Genomic DNA, 14800 nt, shown 5'->3' with positions numbered 1-14800 from the left:
AGAGAAAGAAAGAAAAAGAAAGAAAGAAAGAAAGAAAGAAAGAAAGAAAGAAAGAAAGAAAGAAAGAAAGAAAGAAAGAAAGAAAGAAAGAAAGAAAAGAAAGGGAAAGAAGGAAGGAAGGAAGGGGAGGAGGAGAAGGAGAGAAGGAAGGAAGAGAGGAAGGAAGAGAGGAAGGAGAGAGAAAAAAATAGGAAGGAGGGAAAAAGAGAGAGAAGTATTTTGGCACCTACTCTCAGTTCTGGGCTGAGGTTTTAACTGAGACTAGGTGCCATGTATTCACTTATTTATTAAATGTTCTTTGAACACCAAATCAACATGAAGCCAGAATTATGTTAGACTGAGTGTGGGGTGAGGTGTCTGATGGATATTTTACAGGACATCATTTCAGCCTTTGGGAGTTCATTTTACTGTAACATAAAACTGCTTGGTAAAAATGTAAGGATATATATTTTTTATTTAATGAATGATATAAATATTAAATGCCATAATTATTCATAAAAAGAGAAGAGAGACTTAGAACAACTGGGGAAGGCAGGCATTGAACTAAGACAGGAGTAACTTGACTATTTCAATCTAGAGGATATAAACTCTGGTGCAACTGGAGAAAGCAAGTATTGAACAGATACCTAAAGTACTAGAAGATGTCAATCTCTGAAGCATAATTAAGTCGAGATTCTAAGCAGGTGGGCTAAAATCCTAGGGTTGAGGCTTGTTCATGGGGCATTAAAGAAACTAATCTCTACCCAGATGGTGTTTTGTAGTCCTAAGGGATAAGACAGTTAAAAGACTTGAATGTCATGACTATGAGATGTAGCCCTTGGACATTTTCTAAGCTTCATAAGCACATTCAGTGACATAAGGAAGAAATAATTAATAGTAGAAACAAAATTCTTCAGAAGTTCCTTAAGAATCTAAAGAAAACAAAATAAAGAACAACCAAAACAATGGCCCATATTTAGGTTTTCTTCTACTTTTCATATATGGCCATTTTCCAATAATTTGCAAAAATGCTTCAGAACTTCAAATAAACCTCGGACTACATACATTAGCCTATGTCTCAGTTTGGTGCTCCTTGGTATATCGGTACTGCTCAGAATTCAGCTGATACCCAAGACACGTCATGTGGACATATTTGTATCATCTTTTCATTTCTCTATCATTTTTAAAGTGGGAGACCTGGCTGGGTGCAGTGGCTCACGCCAGCACTTTGTGAGGTCAAGGTGGGCAGATCACAAAGTCAGGAGTTCGAGACCAGCCTGACCAACGTGGTGAAACCCCGTCTCTACTAAAAGTACAAAAATTAGCCAGGTGTGGTGGCGCGCACCTGTAATTCCAGCTACTCAGGAGGCTGAGGCAGGAGAATGGCTTGAACCTGAGAGGCGGAGGTTGCAATGAGCTAGATCGCGCCATTGCACTCCAGCCTGGGCGATAGAGCAAGACTCCATCTCAAAATAAAAATAAAATGAGAGACCTAAAATTGTTCGCCAAAACACACAATATTTTTTTTTCTAAGTTTACATTGTTCCTCTTGCTAACAAAAGCAACTGTTTTTTTCACTATACTCTCCATAGTTCTTAGGGAATGACCATACTTTCTTGGTGACTCTTATTCCTGAATTCTCTATATTAACAACTCTCTAGGCCACAGCCGTGACTCAGTCAAGCCTCAGAATACGGTTTTGTGCCTAGAATACTTTTAAGGGCTCGTTTACACTTTAACAGTAAGACTTAACATGAATGATTCCTAGGTTTGCAGAGGAAAAGGAACAAAACATCATTTTTCTCTCAGCCTCAAACTTCGTGTTGGCTGCCAGGGGACACTGGCCCTACTCAGTTTCCCTTGGAACTCCATGTAAACAACTTGAAGCCAGGGGGAATCAACTAATCCTAGCTAGTAAGATCAAGGGTTATATCCTTGCTCCGGGAATGCTAGCCTGCTCTGGTTATAATCTTACATAGATGAGGTGATAGATTCAATATTATTATATGAGTGCCTGCTTCTTCCTTATGGGTGGGGAAAAAATCAGGGTGGAGGAACAAAAGAATAAAAATAAAATAAAAGCAAAGCAGGAGTGAATAAGCAGAAACAAAGATAAATATGAAGAAAACCCGCCCCCTGCGCCGCCCCCTCCGAGGCTGAATCGGCTGCGTTCCTCTCGGAACGCGCCGCAGAAGGGGTACTGGTGACGAGTTCCGCGTTCGCACCCTGAGTCCACTCGCCAGCCCGCCGCCCTCTGCCGCCGCACCCTGCACACCCGCCCCTCTCCTGTGCCAGGAACTTGCTACCACCAGCACCACGCCCTACCAATGTCCAGCGCTGACCCCGGAGCAGAAGAAGGAGCTGTCTGACATCGATCACCGCATCGTGGCACCCGGCAAGGGCATCCTGGCTGCAGATGAGTCCACTGGGAGCATTGCCAAGAGGCTGCAGTCCATTGGCACCGAGAACACCGAGGAGAACCGGCGCTTCTACCGCCAGCTGCTGCTGACAGCTGACGACCGAGTGAACCCCTGCATTGGGGGTGTCATCCTCTTCCACGAGACAGTCTACCAGAAGGCGGATGATGGTCGTCCCTTCCCCCAAGTTATAAAATCCAAGGGCGGTGTTGTGGGCATCAAGGTAGACAAGGGCGTGGTTCCCCTGGCAGGGACAAATGGCGAGACTACCACCCAAGGGTTGGATGGGCTGTCTGAGCGCTGTGCCCAGTACAAGAAGGATGGAGCTGACTTCGCCAAGTGGCGTTGTGTGCTGAAGATTGGGGAACACACCCCCTCAGCCCTCGCCATCATGGAAAATGCCAATGTCCTGGCCCGTTATGCCAGCATCTGCCAGCAGAATGGCATTGTGCCCATCGTGGAGCCTGAGATCCTCCCTGATGGGGACCATGACTTGAAGCGCTGCCAGTATGTGACCGAGAAGGTGCTGGCTGCTGTCTATAAGGCTCTGAGCGACCACCACATCTACCTGGAAGGCACCTTGCTGAAGCCCAATATGGTCACCCCAGGGCACGCTTGCACCCAGAAGTTTTCTCATGAGGAGATTGCCATGGCGACCGTCACAGCGCTGCGCCGCACAGACCCCCTGGCTGTCACTGGGATCACCTTCCTGTCTGGAGGCCAGAGTGAGGAGGAGGCATCCATCAACCTCAATGCCATTAACAAGTGCCCCCTGCTGAAGCCCTGGGCCCTGACCTTCTCTTATGGCCGAGCCCTGCAGGCCTCTGCCCTGAAGGCCTGGGGTGGGAAGAAGGAGAACCTGAAGGCTGCACAGGAGGAGTACGTCAAGCGAGCCCTGGCCAACAGCCTTGCCTGTCAAGGAAAGTACACCCCGAGCGGTCATGCCGGGGCTGCTGCCAGCGAGTCCCTCTTCATCTCTAACCACGCCTATTAAGCAGAGGTGTTCCCAGGCTGCCCCCAACACTCCAGGCCCCGCCCCCTCCCACTCTTGAAGAGGGGGCCTCCTCCTCGGGGCTCCAGACTGGCTTGCCCGCGCTCTTGCCTCCCTCGTGACAGTGGTGTATGGTGTCGTCTGTGAATGCTAAGTCCATCACCCTTTCCAGCACACTGCCAAATAAACAGCTATTTAAGGGGGAAAAAAAAAAATAAATAAATAAATAAATAAATATGAAGAAAAAAGAACAAATGAGAAGACAGGTAAACACAAAGCTATAACTAAATTCTAAAAGAAATAAAAAGAAAGGTTGAAATGGAAATAATGTTGCTCCTAGCAGTGTTAAGCACTATTACTTTTTTCTTCTACTTAAACCACCATTGGCACCTTTGCAAAAGTTGCTATCCTTTCCAAAGTCAAATGTAATTTATCTTAAAGGCACCTTACTGGTTAATACATCTTTACAATAAACACTCTGCAAAGTGTAAAAAAACTGAAGAAATAAATTGAAATGGCTTTTAGTAGTGGCTGGGGGTACCAGATTGACAACTTTGGAAATTGATGACTTCTTTTTCTCCCAAGAACAGATATAGCCTGATAAACAGAGGTGTAAGATTCCCCCAACGCTTCTCCAATATGCCTTCACCCTGACAAAGTAATGGCTGCAAGGAAGAAAGAACAAGTCACCTTTTGCAGCCAGTTCTCTGCAGATACTGCTCAGGAACTGCCATTTAGCACCAAGGTGATAGGAGTATTTTCCTGACTACCAGCAAAACAGAGACAACTCACTTATTTCACTTGGAACAGTGAACAGTCAAATCAGATAGTGATAACTTTTAACTACCCTGAACTCTGCTGGATTCAAAGCACTGAACTTAAAGTGAAAGTTAACTTGAGTTTCCCATTTCAGTTTCCCACATCCATCTAGTTCCCTAACAGTCCCCAGCACTAAATCAGGTAATGCAGTATAGTGTAGCTACTTTATCTGGTTCTCCCCAAGTTATCTGAAATGAGTACTCTGCCATCCATGAAATCAAATGAATCTCAGGGACATTTCCATTTATGTGGTGTGAGGGGGATCTTTCAAAAGAGAAAGGAAAAGCATAAAAAAGGATGGAATGTTTCCAAGAGAACAAGTAACATGTATTTTCCTTTCCAAAAGAAAAGCAGCAACTATGTATGAAAAATTGAGGTGCATAAGTTAAAGTGGAGTCTTAACATTATTTATTTACATGCCTAACTTAAGAACCACTAAAGTCATCTTCATCACATAACCCTAAAGTGAGCAGAGACCAGTATAACATGACTATCAGATTATCTTCAGTAGATGTTAGAAAACATACGCTTTGTTTATCTTGTACTTTTCCTAAACACGCACAGCTTTCTTTTGTTCCAGGAGTCATTCAAGCGTATAAGAGCTCCATTAAGTTGAAACCTCTTGTATCTGGTTATTTTCCTGGAGTTGTAAACCTGCTGCCACCAAGTTGGTAATTTTCTTATGTTAACAGCAAGAATGGAAAAAAAAAAAAATGCCAGCTAGAAATGAGCTATTCCATCTTCAGTCTCTCTTCCATTAACTCTCATTAACAGTTTGCATTTTTTTAAGACAGGGTCTCACTCTGTTGCCCAGGCTGGAGTGCAATGTTGCAATTAAAACTCACTGAAGACTGGAACTCCTGGGCTCAAGTGATTCTCCCACATCAGCCTCCCTAGTAGCTAAGATTGCAGGCACGCACCATCATGCCTGGCTAATTTTTTTTGGTTTTTTATAGAGATGAGGGTCTCCCTATGTTGCCCAGGCTAGTCTCAAACTCCTGGCCTCAAGTAATCCTCCCACCTCAGCTTCCCAAAGCACTGGCTTTATAGGCGCGAGCCACTACATCTGACTGAATTTACTTTTAAAACAATTTTAAACACTTACAATGTTTTCAAGGTAGAAAGCACTCACCCATCAGTCTGCAGTTCTCACTTATTGTTCCCTCAACTATTTTAAATTCCTCATCCTGGCTCTCTTCTCTCCTTGCATCTCAGAGCAAATCTCCAAATTTCTGTGCCACGTGGGCCTTCAACTGGTTTTCCCATACGTTTCAAACCTTGTCTTGTCTTTGCTCATCTGTTAACTCATTCGTCCCTTTATTCATTCATTTACTTAACAGACATTTACCTAACATTTCCTGAGTCTTCCCTTGTCCTACGTACATGTGGAATCAAACCCAAGTATAAATATTGTGCAGTGGAAAAAGCAGTAGAACAAAAGTCCTGAACTCTAGTGTCATTGCTATCATTCATCAATTATGTGACCTTCAGCAGGTCACTTTTTTCCTCTATATACCTGTAACAATAGGAGTTTGGTTATGTCATATCTAAGATCCCTTATAGCTCTGAAATTCTACAATTTTATCACCACCCCAGTAGCTCAGTGCAAACAAATTCATGCATCTGTGTTAATAACTTTGAGGTACCCATTCCAAAATGTATACATTTTCAATGGCTGAATTATAAGGGCTTTCCAAAGAGAAGTTAAAAAATCCTAACTGATATTTTTGGCATGTTAGCAGGCTAACGGAGGAGTTTTTGAGAAGAGCAAATTTCATTGAGGAGATTAGTCTTACCTACTAGTGCATTTGCTGTCTACAATTCATCTCTTTTCATTCTCCCCTTTACCCACTTCAAGTAGGCTGTTACTTCCACATGTCCAATGAAAAGACTGCCATCAAGGTCACCAAATGACTTTGAGAGTTAAACCCAGTAGTCAATTGTTATTCCTCATTATATGTGTCCTGTCTTCAGCAGTTGACATATTTGATCACCTCCTCCTTAATATACTTTCTTCGTTTACCATCTGTGACTCACACACTTCTCTACCTACTGATCACTCCTCAGTTTGGTTTGCTAGTTCTTCCTCTTCACTGCTTCCTCTTCACTTAGTGTTGGTGTGCCTCAAGTACTGAGTTTTGGGTCCTATTCTCTATCTGAACGTAATTCCTTATTCATCTTACCCAAATCTTTGGCTTTAAACTCCATCTATGGGCCAAATACTCTCACATTTATGTCTCTAGCCAAGACACTTTCCTGAACTCAAGACTTGTACATCCAGATGACTAGCAGACCCCTAAAAAAAAGGACTCATGACATTATTGCCCAAACCTAATCCAACTAGTTCAGCTGATAGAAGCTCCATATTTTCAGATATTTTACCAAAAAAGAAATATTTGGGTGCATCCTTGGCCCCTTTATTTCTCTCATATCCTACATCTAATCCATTAGGACATTGGCTCTAGGTTAAAAATATATCAGAATTTAATCACTTCTCAAGTCTAATGCCACCCTCCTGCTATGCACCATTACTGTCTCTCCCCTGGAGAGCTGTAATAGCTTTCTAAGAGGTCTCTCTGTTTCTTCCATCCTTGCTCCCTTAGAATTTGTAATCAACACGGAAGTTAGAGTGGTCTTTTAAAGACACTAACTCAAATCCTCTGATGGACCATCAGAGTCTTCACAATAGCCCATGAGGCCTTACATCATCTGGCCCTCCATACTCTTCTGATTTCATCTCTTACTCTCCACTTTGCTCCCTCCCCTCCAGTCACATAGGCCTCCTTACCTCAAATATGAGAGACATGGCTTTGGTGCTAGCTCTCTTTCTGCCTGCATATATTTGCATGACTAACTCCCTCACCTTCTTCAAGTTTTTGCTCAGTTCTCATCTTTCCAATGAATCCTATCCTGATCATCCTATTTAATCTGCAAACTGCCCCCCAAGCATTCCTCATCCCTGTGAGCCTGATTTACCCTTTTGTCCTATAGCAGTTATCACCTTCCAATGTTGTACATAACTTACCTGTTATATTTATTGCTTATTTTCTGTCTCCTCATGCTAGAATGTAAGCCACAGGAGGGCAGGAATCTTTTTCTCTTTGTTTGTTCATTGATATCTTCCAAGTACCTGGGAACTATCCCAGGCACCTTGTAAGTGCTTAATATTTCTTAAATGGATTAACAAATCAATAAGCAAATGGATAAACAGGGCATGGTCCTGTAGGTATCAGATTATCACCAACAACATGAGAAGTTACATATGAAATGTGTAAAGCCTCACTTTAATTATCTAATCAATGCCCAATCGTGCTGCTGCTTTTTGATCGTTCCTGATGGAGAGATGGTCTTTGGAGTTCGTGTCTTTCCATTGTGGAAACCCTTGACCTTTCACCCATCAAAATCTCAAAACAAGACATACCTTGGATTGGAAAGATATAAAGAGCTCTAGACCCATCCTGGGTGATTTACAATAAAGCCTGTAAAATAATTACCTCACATTTCTGATATAAGACATGTAAATGAGAAGAGTAGTATCTAATAGTTATTGAGCTCTACATGCCAGACATTATCCTAAGGTTTCACAAGTATAAATTCATTTCTTCCTTGCAACAACACCTAACTCCTGACCTCACATCTCTAGCCTAATTATTGGGTGAGTTTCTTCTGGACAACACTCAGAAAGTAACAAAAAAGTGCAATGGGTCAGAAGGGATGACTTGAAACTAAGGAAGTAAACCATAGCCCTTAACATTTCTAAAGAAAAATGTTATCTCTGTCAAACACAGCTGCCATATCTCCATGAAGCCATGTTGAGGAAATATTTATGTTGACACACTGAAGGTCAAATACTCAAGGGTAATTAGATCTCTCCAAGGTGAATTATGGAGATGACCTAGTTAGAAATATATATAGAATTTTTGCTGTCCAGTCATAAATCGGTACTAGCCCGCCCAATGCACTTAAGCACGTTTATAAGTATTTTTGCTCATAGTTTAATTAATTATTTTATATATTTCCTATTACTAGTCTTTTACAAAAATGATTAGCATGACAAAAAATTTTACTAGCTCGACCATACTCATCTCAGTATCATTTCAAAGAGCTTTTTATTATCCTACTTTCCCATCTCCATAAACCCAAGAAAGAACTCTTATTTTAACTAACATTCTTGCAGTCACCCTCTACCTGCTAATCATGTTCATCTTCTGAAAGCTGAAGACCTTCATTTCCCCAGTTAGCTTCATCAGTTCACCCAGCATACATTTATTAAATGCCTATTAAATTGCAGGCATAGTCCTAACCACAAAGAAGCATAACCCACAGTCTCTCAATCAGAGAACTTAGTGTCTAATAGTAAAGGGGAAACCAATACAGTGAAAAAAGTTTCATATACAAACCTGAATGTCCATAAAAAGAGGACTAGATAAATAAAATATTTATGTTCATGAAATGGAATACTACACAGCACTTAAAATGAATTTAAGTGAATAAATTATATTTAAATGTATTAATATTACTCTTTTAAAAATTGAGTAAAAAACAAGTTTTCAAAATGCAAATGCAGTAATTACACAGTTCTCTTACAAAATGTCATTTTGTATCACAAATATGAGAATATATAACAAAAAATGAAAAACATAGACTTGAAGGTTAGGCACCAAATTCAAATTAGTTGTTGCCACAGGGGAGGCAGGAGGCAAGTGGAATTGAAAAGTGTATAAAGTAGACTTCAACTTGATCAGTAGGGAGCTAATTCTTTATATAAAGAAAAATACTTAAAGTCAGTATTTTTTAAATGGTAAATTGTGTCATTTGGGGGTAGTAGTTTACATAGTGCTTTCCTATAACTTTTTTTCCAAATGTCTTACAAATATATAAATGAGAGAAAGAGAGAGAGGTCACACTCAAAATACTACTCACAGTAGAAGGAAGTCCCAAAGGCTACAGGGATTGGGTCAGTTAGGTTGGCGGGTGCCACATGAGCAGCGCAGTAAGAAGGGCTGAGAAGTTACACTGGGGAGAGACTAGAAGCTGGGAACGCTCCTGGAAGCCTCCCTAAGAATGCTAGACTTGAGCCAAGCATGAAGGATGACTAAAAGCTGCACAGACTGAGATGATCAAAGAAGGTATTCCAAGAAGGAGAAACTGCCAATATAGGAAAGAATATGGAGCATTTTGCAGAGATGGAGCCTCAAGACACAGTTGAGAGTCTGCATTTTAATTTTGCTGTTTACTAGCTTGGTGACGGTGGGAGGGTCACCTGATCTCTCTGAAATTGTTTCTCCAACTTGAATGTGGGGTAATACTATATTCTTGGCTGCGTTGTTGCACAGGCTAGAGAAAATGTAAACAAAGATGCCAAACAAAGAGTAACATAGTAATTGCTCAGAAATTAAGATAATGATTAAGGATTATTAGCTGGGACTAAGACTCAGGTCTCCTGATTTCCTGAGTTAATGATCTTTTCATAACAGCACACTGCTGATTTTGTAATTAGCATTATTCTAATTTCATGTGGCCAAAAGTTTCACAATAATACACAAAGGGACCTCAGTGGAGTACTGGGCAATTCACTGAATCTGATATGAAAAATACCTCTCTTTTCTCACCTGCTCAACAGCTCCAGACTCTGTCATTTACTCAAGACTGTTAGTTGTTCTCTGAGGCCTAACATATCTGATTATTTGATATGTCCTATCTATGACCTTGAAACAATCAAAGCTGAAACTTTTGGCAAATTGGCTTTCCAGTTATTGAGACAGCTGCTGGCTGAAATTTGGAATACCAAATTTGTCTCACCCAGGAAGTTAAAATAGGAGTGTTACATGTTGAATTAACTGGCTTTCATTTGCTTAACAGAAAACATAAGTATGCACAACTTTAGTCACATTGCTGTTATTGATCAAGCATTCGCAGAGCTCCTCAATAGACTCTAACATACTTTTCATGTTATTCAATTTGTTATGAAACTAAGTTTAAATAGCTTTAAAACAAAAAGGGGGAAAAGAAACTTCTGAGACTGAAAATGCCATGTTGTGTGAATAGTACATACTATTCTGAAAGTCCTTACGACTCTTTGGTGAGATCCAATTATCAGTAGAGGAAGGCTACATCCACATGATTCTCAAACATGACACTTCCTCCAAAGCAGACTGATAGTCCCTTGCCACTCTACTGAGCCAGCTGCAGCATGTTCTAAGCCCAATTTGGGCAATTAAGTTATTTTTCTCAATGAGGTTTTAGCAACCATTATCACTATCCCAGAAAGTGGTCCTTTCTTAGAGATAAATTGCAATGGAAAACTATGCTTCTCTCTCAGCACGTATTTCCAAATTTCACTGCTCTGCATGGAGGAAAAGAAGCATATGTTGCTTCTCAACATCACTCACTTTAAATAACTGAGAAAGATGGGGTTGTTTCAGCCACAGGAGCAATTGATATGTACCATCCAGAAATCTTTTGTCTGACAGCCTCAGCTAAATATGCCACAAATTTGCATTGATAACACTTTGTTTTTGTGCTCCATACCTCTGCCACTACTACCACCCCCACCACCACCAACCCTTCCAGATGATTTCAGGGCTCTTTCATCTTCCATCCCTCTTCCATACCTTTTCCTTCTTTCTCCCAAAGAACAAAGAAACAACTCGGTGATTTTTATCAAGGTTAATTAATAATAGGTACTAAAAGTACAAATTTTATCACATTGTTTTTGGTTTGCAGTAGGGTTGTCAAAGAAGGAATTTGAAATGAACTAAGACAACATGTCAGCCCTTCAGGAAAAACATGCACAAAACCTCAGCCAGCATTGGTTCTAGTAGTTGGCATTTGTATCTACAGTCTAGGCAAGGGATTCAGATAGAAGATAGGCCAGGATTCAGCAATTCTCTTAACACGATGTCCTTCCAAAGCACACTAGAGGACAAAGAGGGGTGGTAAATTGCCTTCCTCTAACTGTTCTAAAGAGAGATATAACCCATCCCTGAGATTATTGGTCTAGTGTCTTCTGTGGTTATACAACCTCCCAACAATTACAGGTAAGAAATAAATGAAGATAGGAAAAGCCTCAATTTTCTTTTCATTTTCTACTTTTGAAAATTCTAAAATTAAAGGAATCTTTTCTTTAAGAGAAGTAGAGACCAATAGGCACAGTACATCTAATGATGCTTTGAAGGTAACATTTTAGTGTTCATCCCCAAAGACAGGCTAGTGTAGAAATCTATGGGACTTCGATTAGCCATCACAGTTTTCATTTTATTTTTTGATTAACTTTTCATGCATAGCTGAAAACACTAAACAGAATGAAAGGCAAGTGACTGTAATTAGACTAGATTGCCCAAGGCCAGAGAAAAAGAGAGGCAAATCCTGTAATTCAGCTCCTAAGTAACATCCTCCACATGATAGAGTTGCATCATACATTTTTAAATCAGGCTTTTAAAGTTTTGCATGCATACATTGAAATGAAAAAGTGTTTCTGTTGGGAAAATATAATTTGCATCAAGGTTTTCATTGTCTCTTAAATACACCTTTACTCCAAATTTTAAAACATATAGTACATAGAGATATGTTGAGGCAGGAAGGAAACGAAAAATATGAAAAGTTGAAAAAGGATAATAAAAGTTACATCTGTGAATGTAGTTTTCAAAACACTATTCATTAGTATACAGATTAAAATATAAAATGGACTAGGACCTATTCTCTGGGTTGGCAAATAAAAAACTAAATGTTATATGTTTATTATGTGGAAGACTAAGTGTTATATGTACATTACGTGGGTTACATACCTATATTAAAAAACACCTGATTTAAACAAAATATGCTTTAATTTTGCAACGGTTTTCATGTTATCTTTATGGTCAAGACATAAAAATGTAGACTAAATGGTAGAATAACTGAACAGATGTACCCAAGGCAGTGATAGCAGATCAGTGTCATCCTGGAGTAAGGTTTCTCATGGGTGACACAGCTCTCGACCTTTATACTATCCGCATATGTAAAATAATAAGCTTAGATAATTAGTAACAAGTGCACAAAGGGAGAGGAATATCTGAGATGGCAAAATGACTGTATTAAGATTGCTGAAGGACACAAGAGGCTAGAATTATAGGACAAAACTAACAAAATATAATTTAGTGAGGATAAAAGTATAGATCTACATTGGGATCAAATGCACAGGCACAAAATTAGAAAATGATAGATAACCAGAGCTAGGGTCCTTATGAAAAAAAAGGCCCGAACATAAAATTAGAGAATACCTATGCTTTGAATCAGCTTAACTGCCTTGTCTCCCTCTGTTTTCCCATCTGAACTGGCCATAACACTATCTGCCTCTCAGGATTGCCAGGAAGTTTAAATGAAATAACCTATGAGATAGTCTTACAGCGGTCCATGTGCACAGAGGTATTCTGAGGTTACACACTGTGTCACATCCAGTCAAGCATTATAATGCCTCCACTTGCTCTGTGCTGATCAAGTCAATGGAATAAAACTAAAATCAGATCTAGGGGCCTCATTTTTAGAATAATGGAGAAAAGTCAGAAAACATCTATTGAGCATCCATTTACTTGTCTAACATCAGGTTCTGGGGATACTCAGGTGAAGCCGTGGTCTCTGCTCTCGAAGAGTTCTCAATCCAGAATGAAATGATGGGATACTTCATCTAGAAAAAGGTGGCCAGTGTGTTGATGGCTCAGTAAGCAAAGTCCATGAGAAATAGTTGTCTGAATATTCTTACATCACCCACTGCATCTAACCTAATATTTGCTCTTTGAAGCTACTCAGTAAACACTTTTTGAATGAATGATTTCAGTTTCACCCGGAAATGAGAAAAGTTAGAAAAAAAATGGGAAAATTTTCTTTAATGTTTTAAAATTCTAACTTAAAAGAGAATATATGTATATTTGCAGCTCTGGAAAGCAGAACTGAGGCAAAGGGTTCAGAGGACAGGGAGGCAAATGGATCCTGCTTTTTTATGTTTGTTACTATGTTAAGGAAACTGATTATATTATAAAACTAATGTTTATTTACGGTTCTTAATGGCCATATCATGGTTGCTTTGCCTCCGGGCCTATTGACTAGAATCAAGGTAAAAAGAACACTCCTGAGTTTTCAATCCAAGTTGCATATAGAAGCAAAACCAAAGACTTAACACAAAAGGGAAGTAAAACTGTGAAAAGTCCATTTCCAAAATTAACAAATAGAGAAAGCCTGAAAACCACATACCCCAGGGCTCCATTACATCTTCAAGAAAACCAGGATCTAACTTTTGGCTCAGAAGTTTCCATCCCAGGCCACTTCAGCCGCACAATATTTCAATTCTATTATTTAAGGAATGGTTTGAAATATCCCCCAATTCAGCTTAACACCTCCCATAGCACATTTCTGCAGAACATAAGTGCACTGCCAAATAGCCAGCCCTACCGCAAACACAGGTAGAGTAGCTGGGCCAACAGGAGAGGTTACATTTGTTTGGCAACTTCCTCCAGGCTATTAGAGCTGAGACTGCAACAAGCTAAAATGAGAAGTGCCTCGCCATTTTTACGGTAAACTAAACAGAATAATAGCAAAGAGCATGACTCAGGTCCCAGTACCAAAAGCAAAGCAGGAGCAGTGATGTGCCCACCCCCTGGATGTTCCAGCCCCTCAGCAGGTCACACACTGAAATGCTTTCTGAGGTCCATGGCTATAACTTGAACCCGTGACCCTCTGAATGAACGCCAGTACCCAGACCAGCCTGTCACAAACAGCTACTTCAATTCACCTCCCCAGCCTACATTTAATTAAGTGAACATGATGAAAAATAAATGAGGTTGTACTTAAGCCTTCAAAGGCCTCCTAACCTTACCTTTCCAGGGGATTTTTGGCTAGTTGACTCTACTCTCCTGCCACCTCCATTTGCCACAAGTTGTTATATTACATTTAGGCTCAAATCTGCTCAGGCTATAATCCACAATCCATTTTTCATTTAACTTCTAAACGTTAAGAGAAATGGAAACCTATCAGTAAACATTGTGACAGTTATCTTTTTAACTGTCATTTATATAAACTTAGGCACATCCCATTCTAAATCACACTCAGATGAATCAGTTGTTCAAATATAAACATATTTAGCAGAATTCTGTCATTTCCTCATATGTATATTCATTTGCGAATGACTCACTTCATACATCTTCATAAACCTGAGAAACTATCTTTTGAGTTATTCACAGATTCAGGTGATGATGCCGGCAGAGTCAAAAGCTGACAATGTATGCAGGGCCAGCACTGGGAAAAAAGTAGCCAAAAGTCATAGCTCTGGGATCATTTTAATCTGTCTTTGGGTACAAGAAATGTCACAGAGGTTCACCTGAAATGAAATTATCCCTTTCTCTTAGTTTGTTTCATACCACCTAATCCTCTAACTCTTTATTAAACATTATCTTTCCCATCTGCTCTAGTGAATGTTCAACACCTTGTGGACCAACTCCGGGCTGATTGGTTTTTATGGGCAGCATGAGCTCAGTTTTATGCACATACTTAGGATTATCTCAAGGACAAAGAGGATGAACAATCCATTAACTGTAATAAGCAACTGCACATCTCAAAGTAGCTA

At 40.1% G+C, this 14800-nt stretch overlaps 1 protein-coding gene and 1 long non-coding RNA gene across 2 annotated transcripts in view; one reads left to right on the top strand and one right to left on the bottom strand.

The window, feature by feature from the left end:
- The window catches only part of LOC108514607 (uncharacterized), a 60499-nt gene extending 46283 nt beyond the window's left edge, over window positions 1–14216 (bottom strand). The window contains exon 1 of the long non-coding RNA XR_001881258.1: window positions 14054–14216. This is a non-coding gene — a long non-coding RNA (uncharacterized LOC108514607). The remainder of the gene's footprint in view (window positions 1–14053) is intronic.
- LOC108514598 (fructose-bisphosphate aldolase A-like) lies at window positions 2110–3602 on the top strand. Its single transcript, XM_017850921.1, has 2 exons — window positions 2110–2729; window positions 2846–3602. The coding sequence occupies exons 1-2, from the start codon at window positions 2654–2656 to the stop codon at window positions 3388–3390; spliced, it is 621 nt and encodes a 206-aa protein (XP_017706410.1). The 5' UTR covers window positions 2110–2653; the 3' UTR covers window positions 3391–3602.
- Window positions 14217–14800: the final 584 nt, after the last annotated feature.

This window comes from Rhinopithecus bieti, unplaced genomic scaffold, assembly GCF_001698545.2.
Source record: "Rhinopithecus bieti isolate Rb0 unplaced genomic scaffold, ASM169854v2 scaffold_1467, whole genome shotgun sequence".
Taxonomy (NCBI): Eukaryota; Metazoa; Chordata; class Mammalia; order Primates; family Cercopithecidae; genus Rhinopithecus; species Rhinopithecus bieti.
This window is presented reverse-complemented; position numbering and strand designations above follow the sequence as displayed.

Excerpts from the sequence above, each read along its gene's own strand:
- LOC108514598 (XM_017850921.1), top strand. The coding sequence starts at position 2,654 with ATGGCGAGACTACCACCCAAGGGTTGGATGGGCTGTCTGAGCGCTGTG. Across the intron at positions 2,730-2,845 it reads AAGAAGGATGGAGCTGACTT|TGCCCATCGTGGAGCCTGAG; the intron begins CGCCAAGTGGCG and ends AGAATGGCATTG.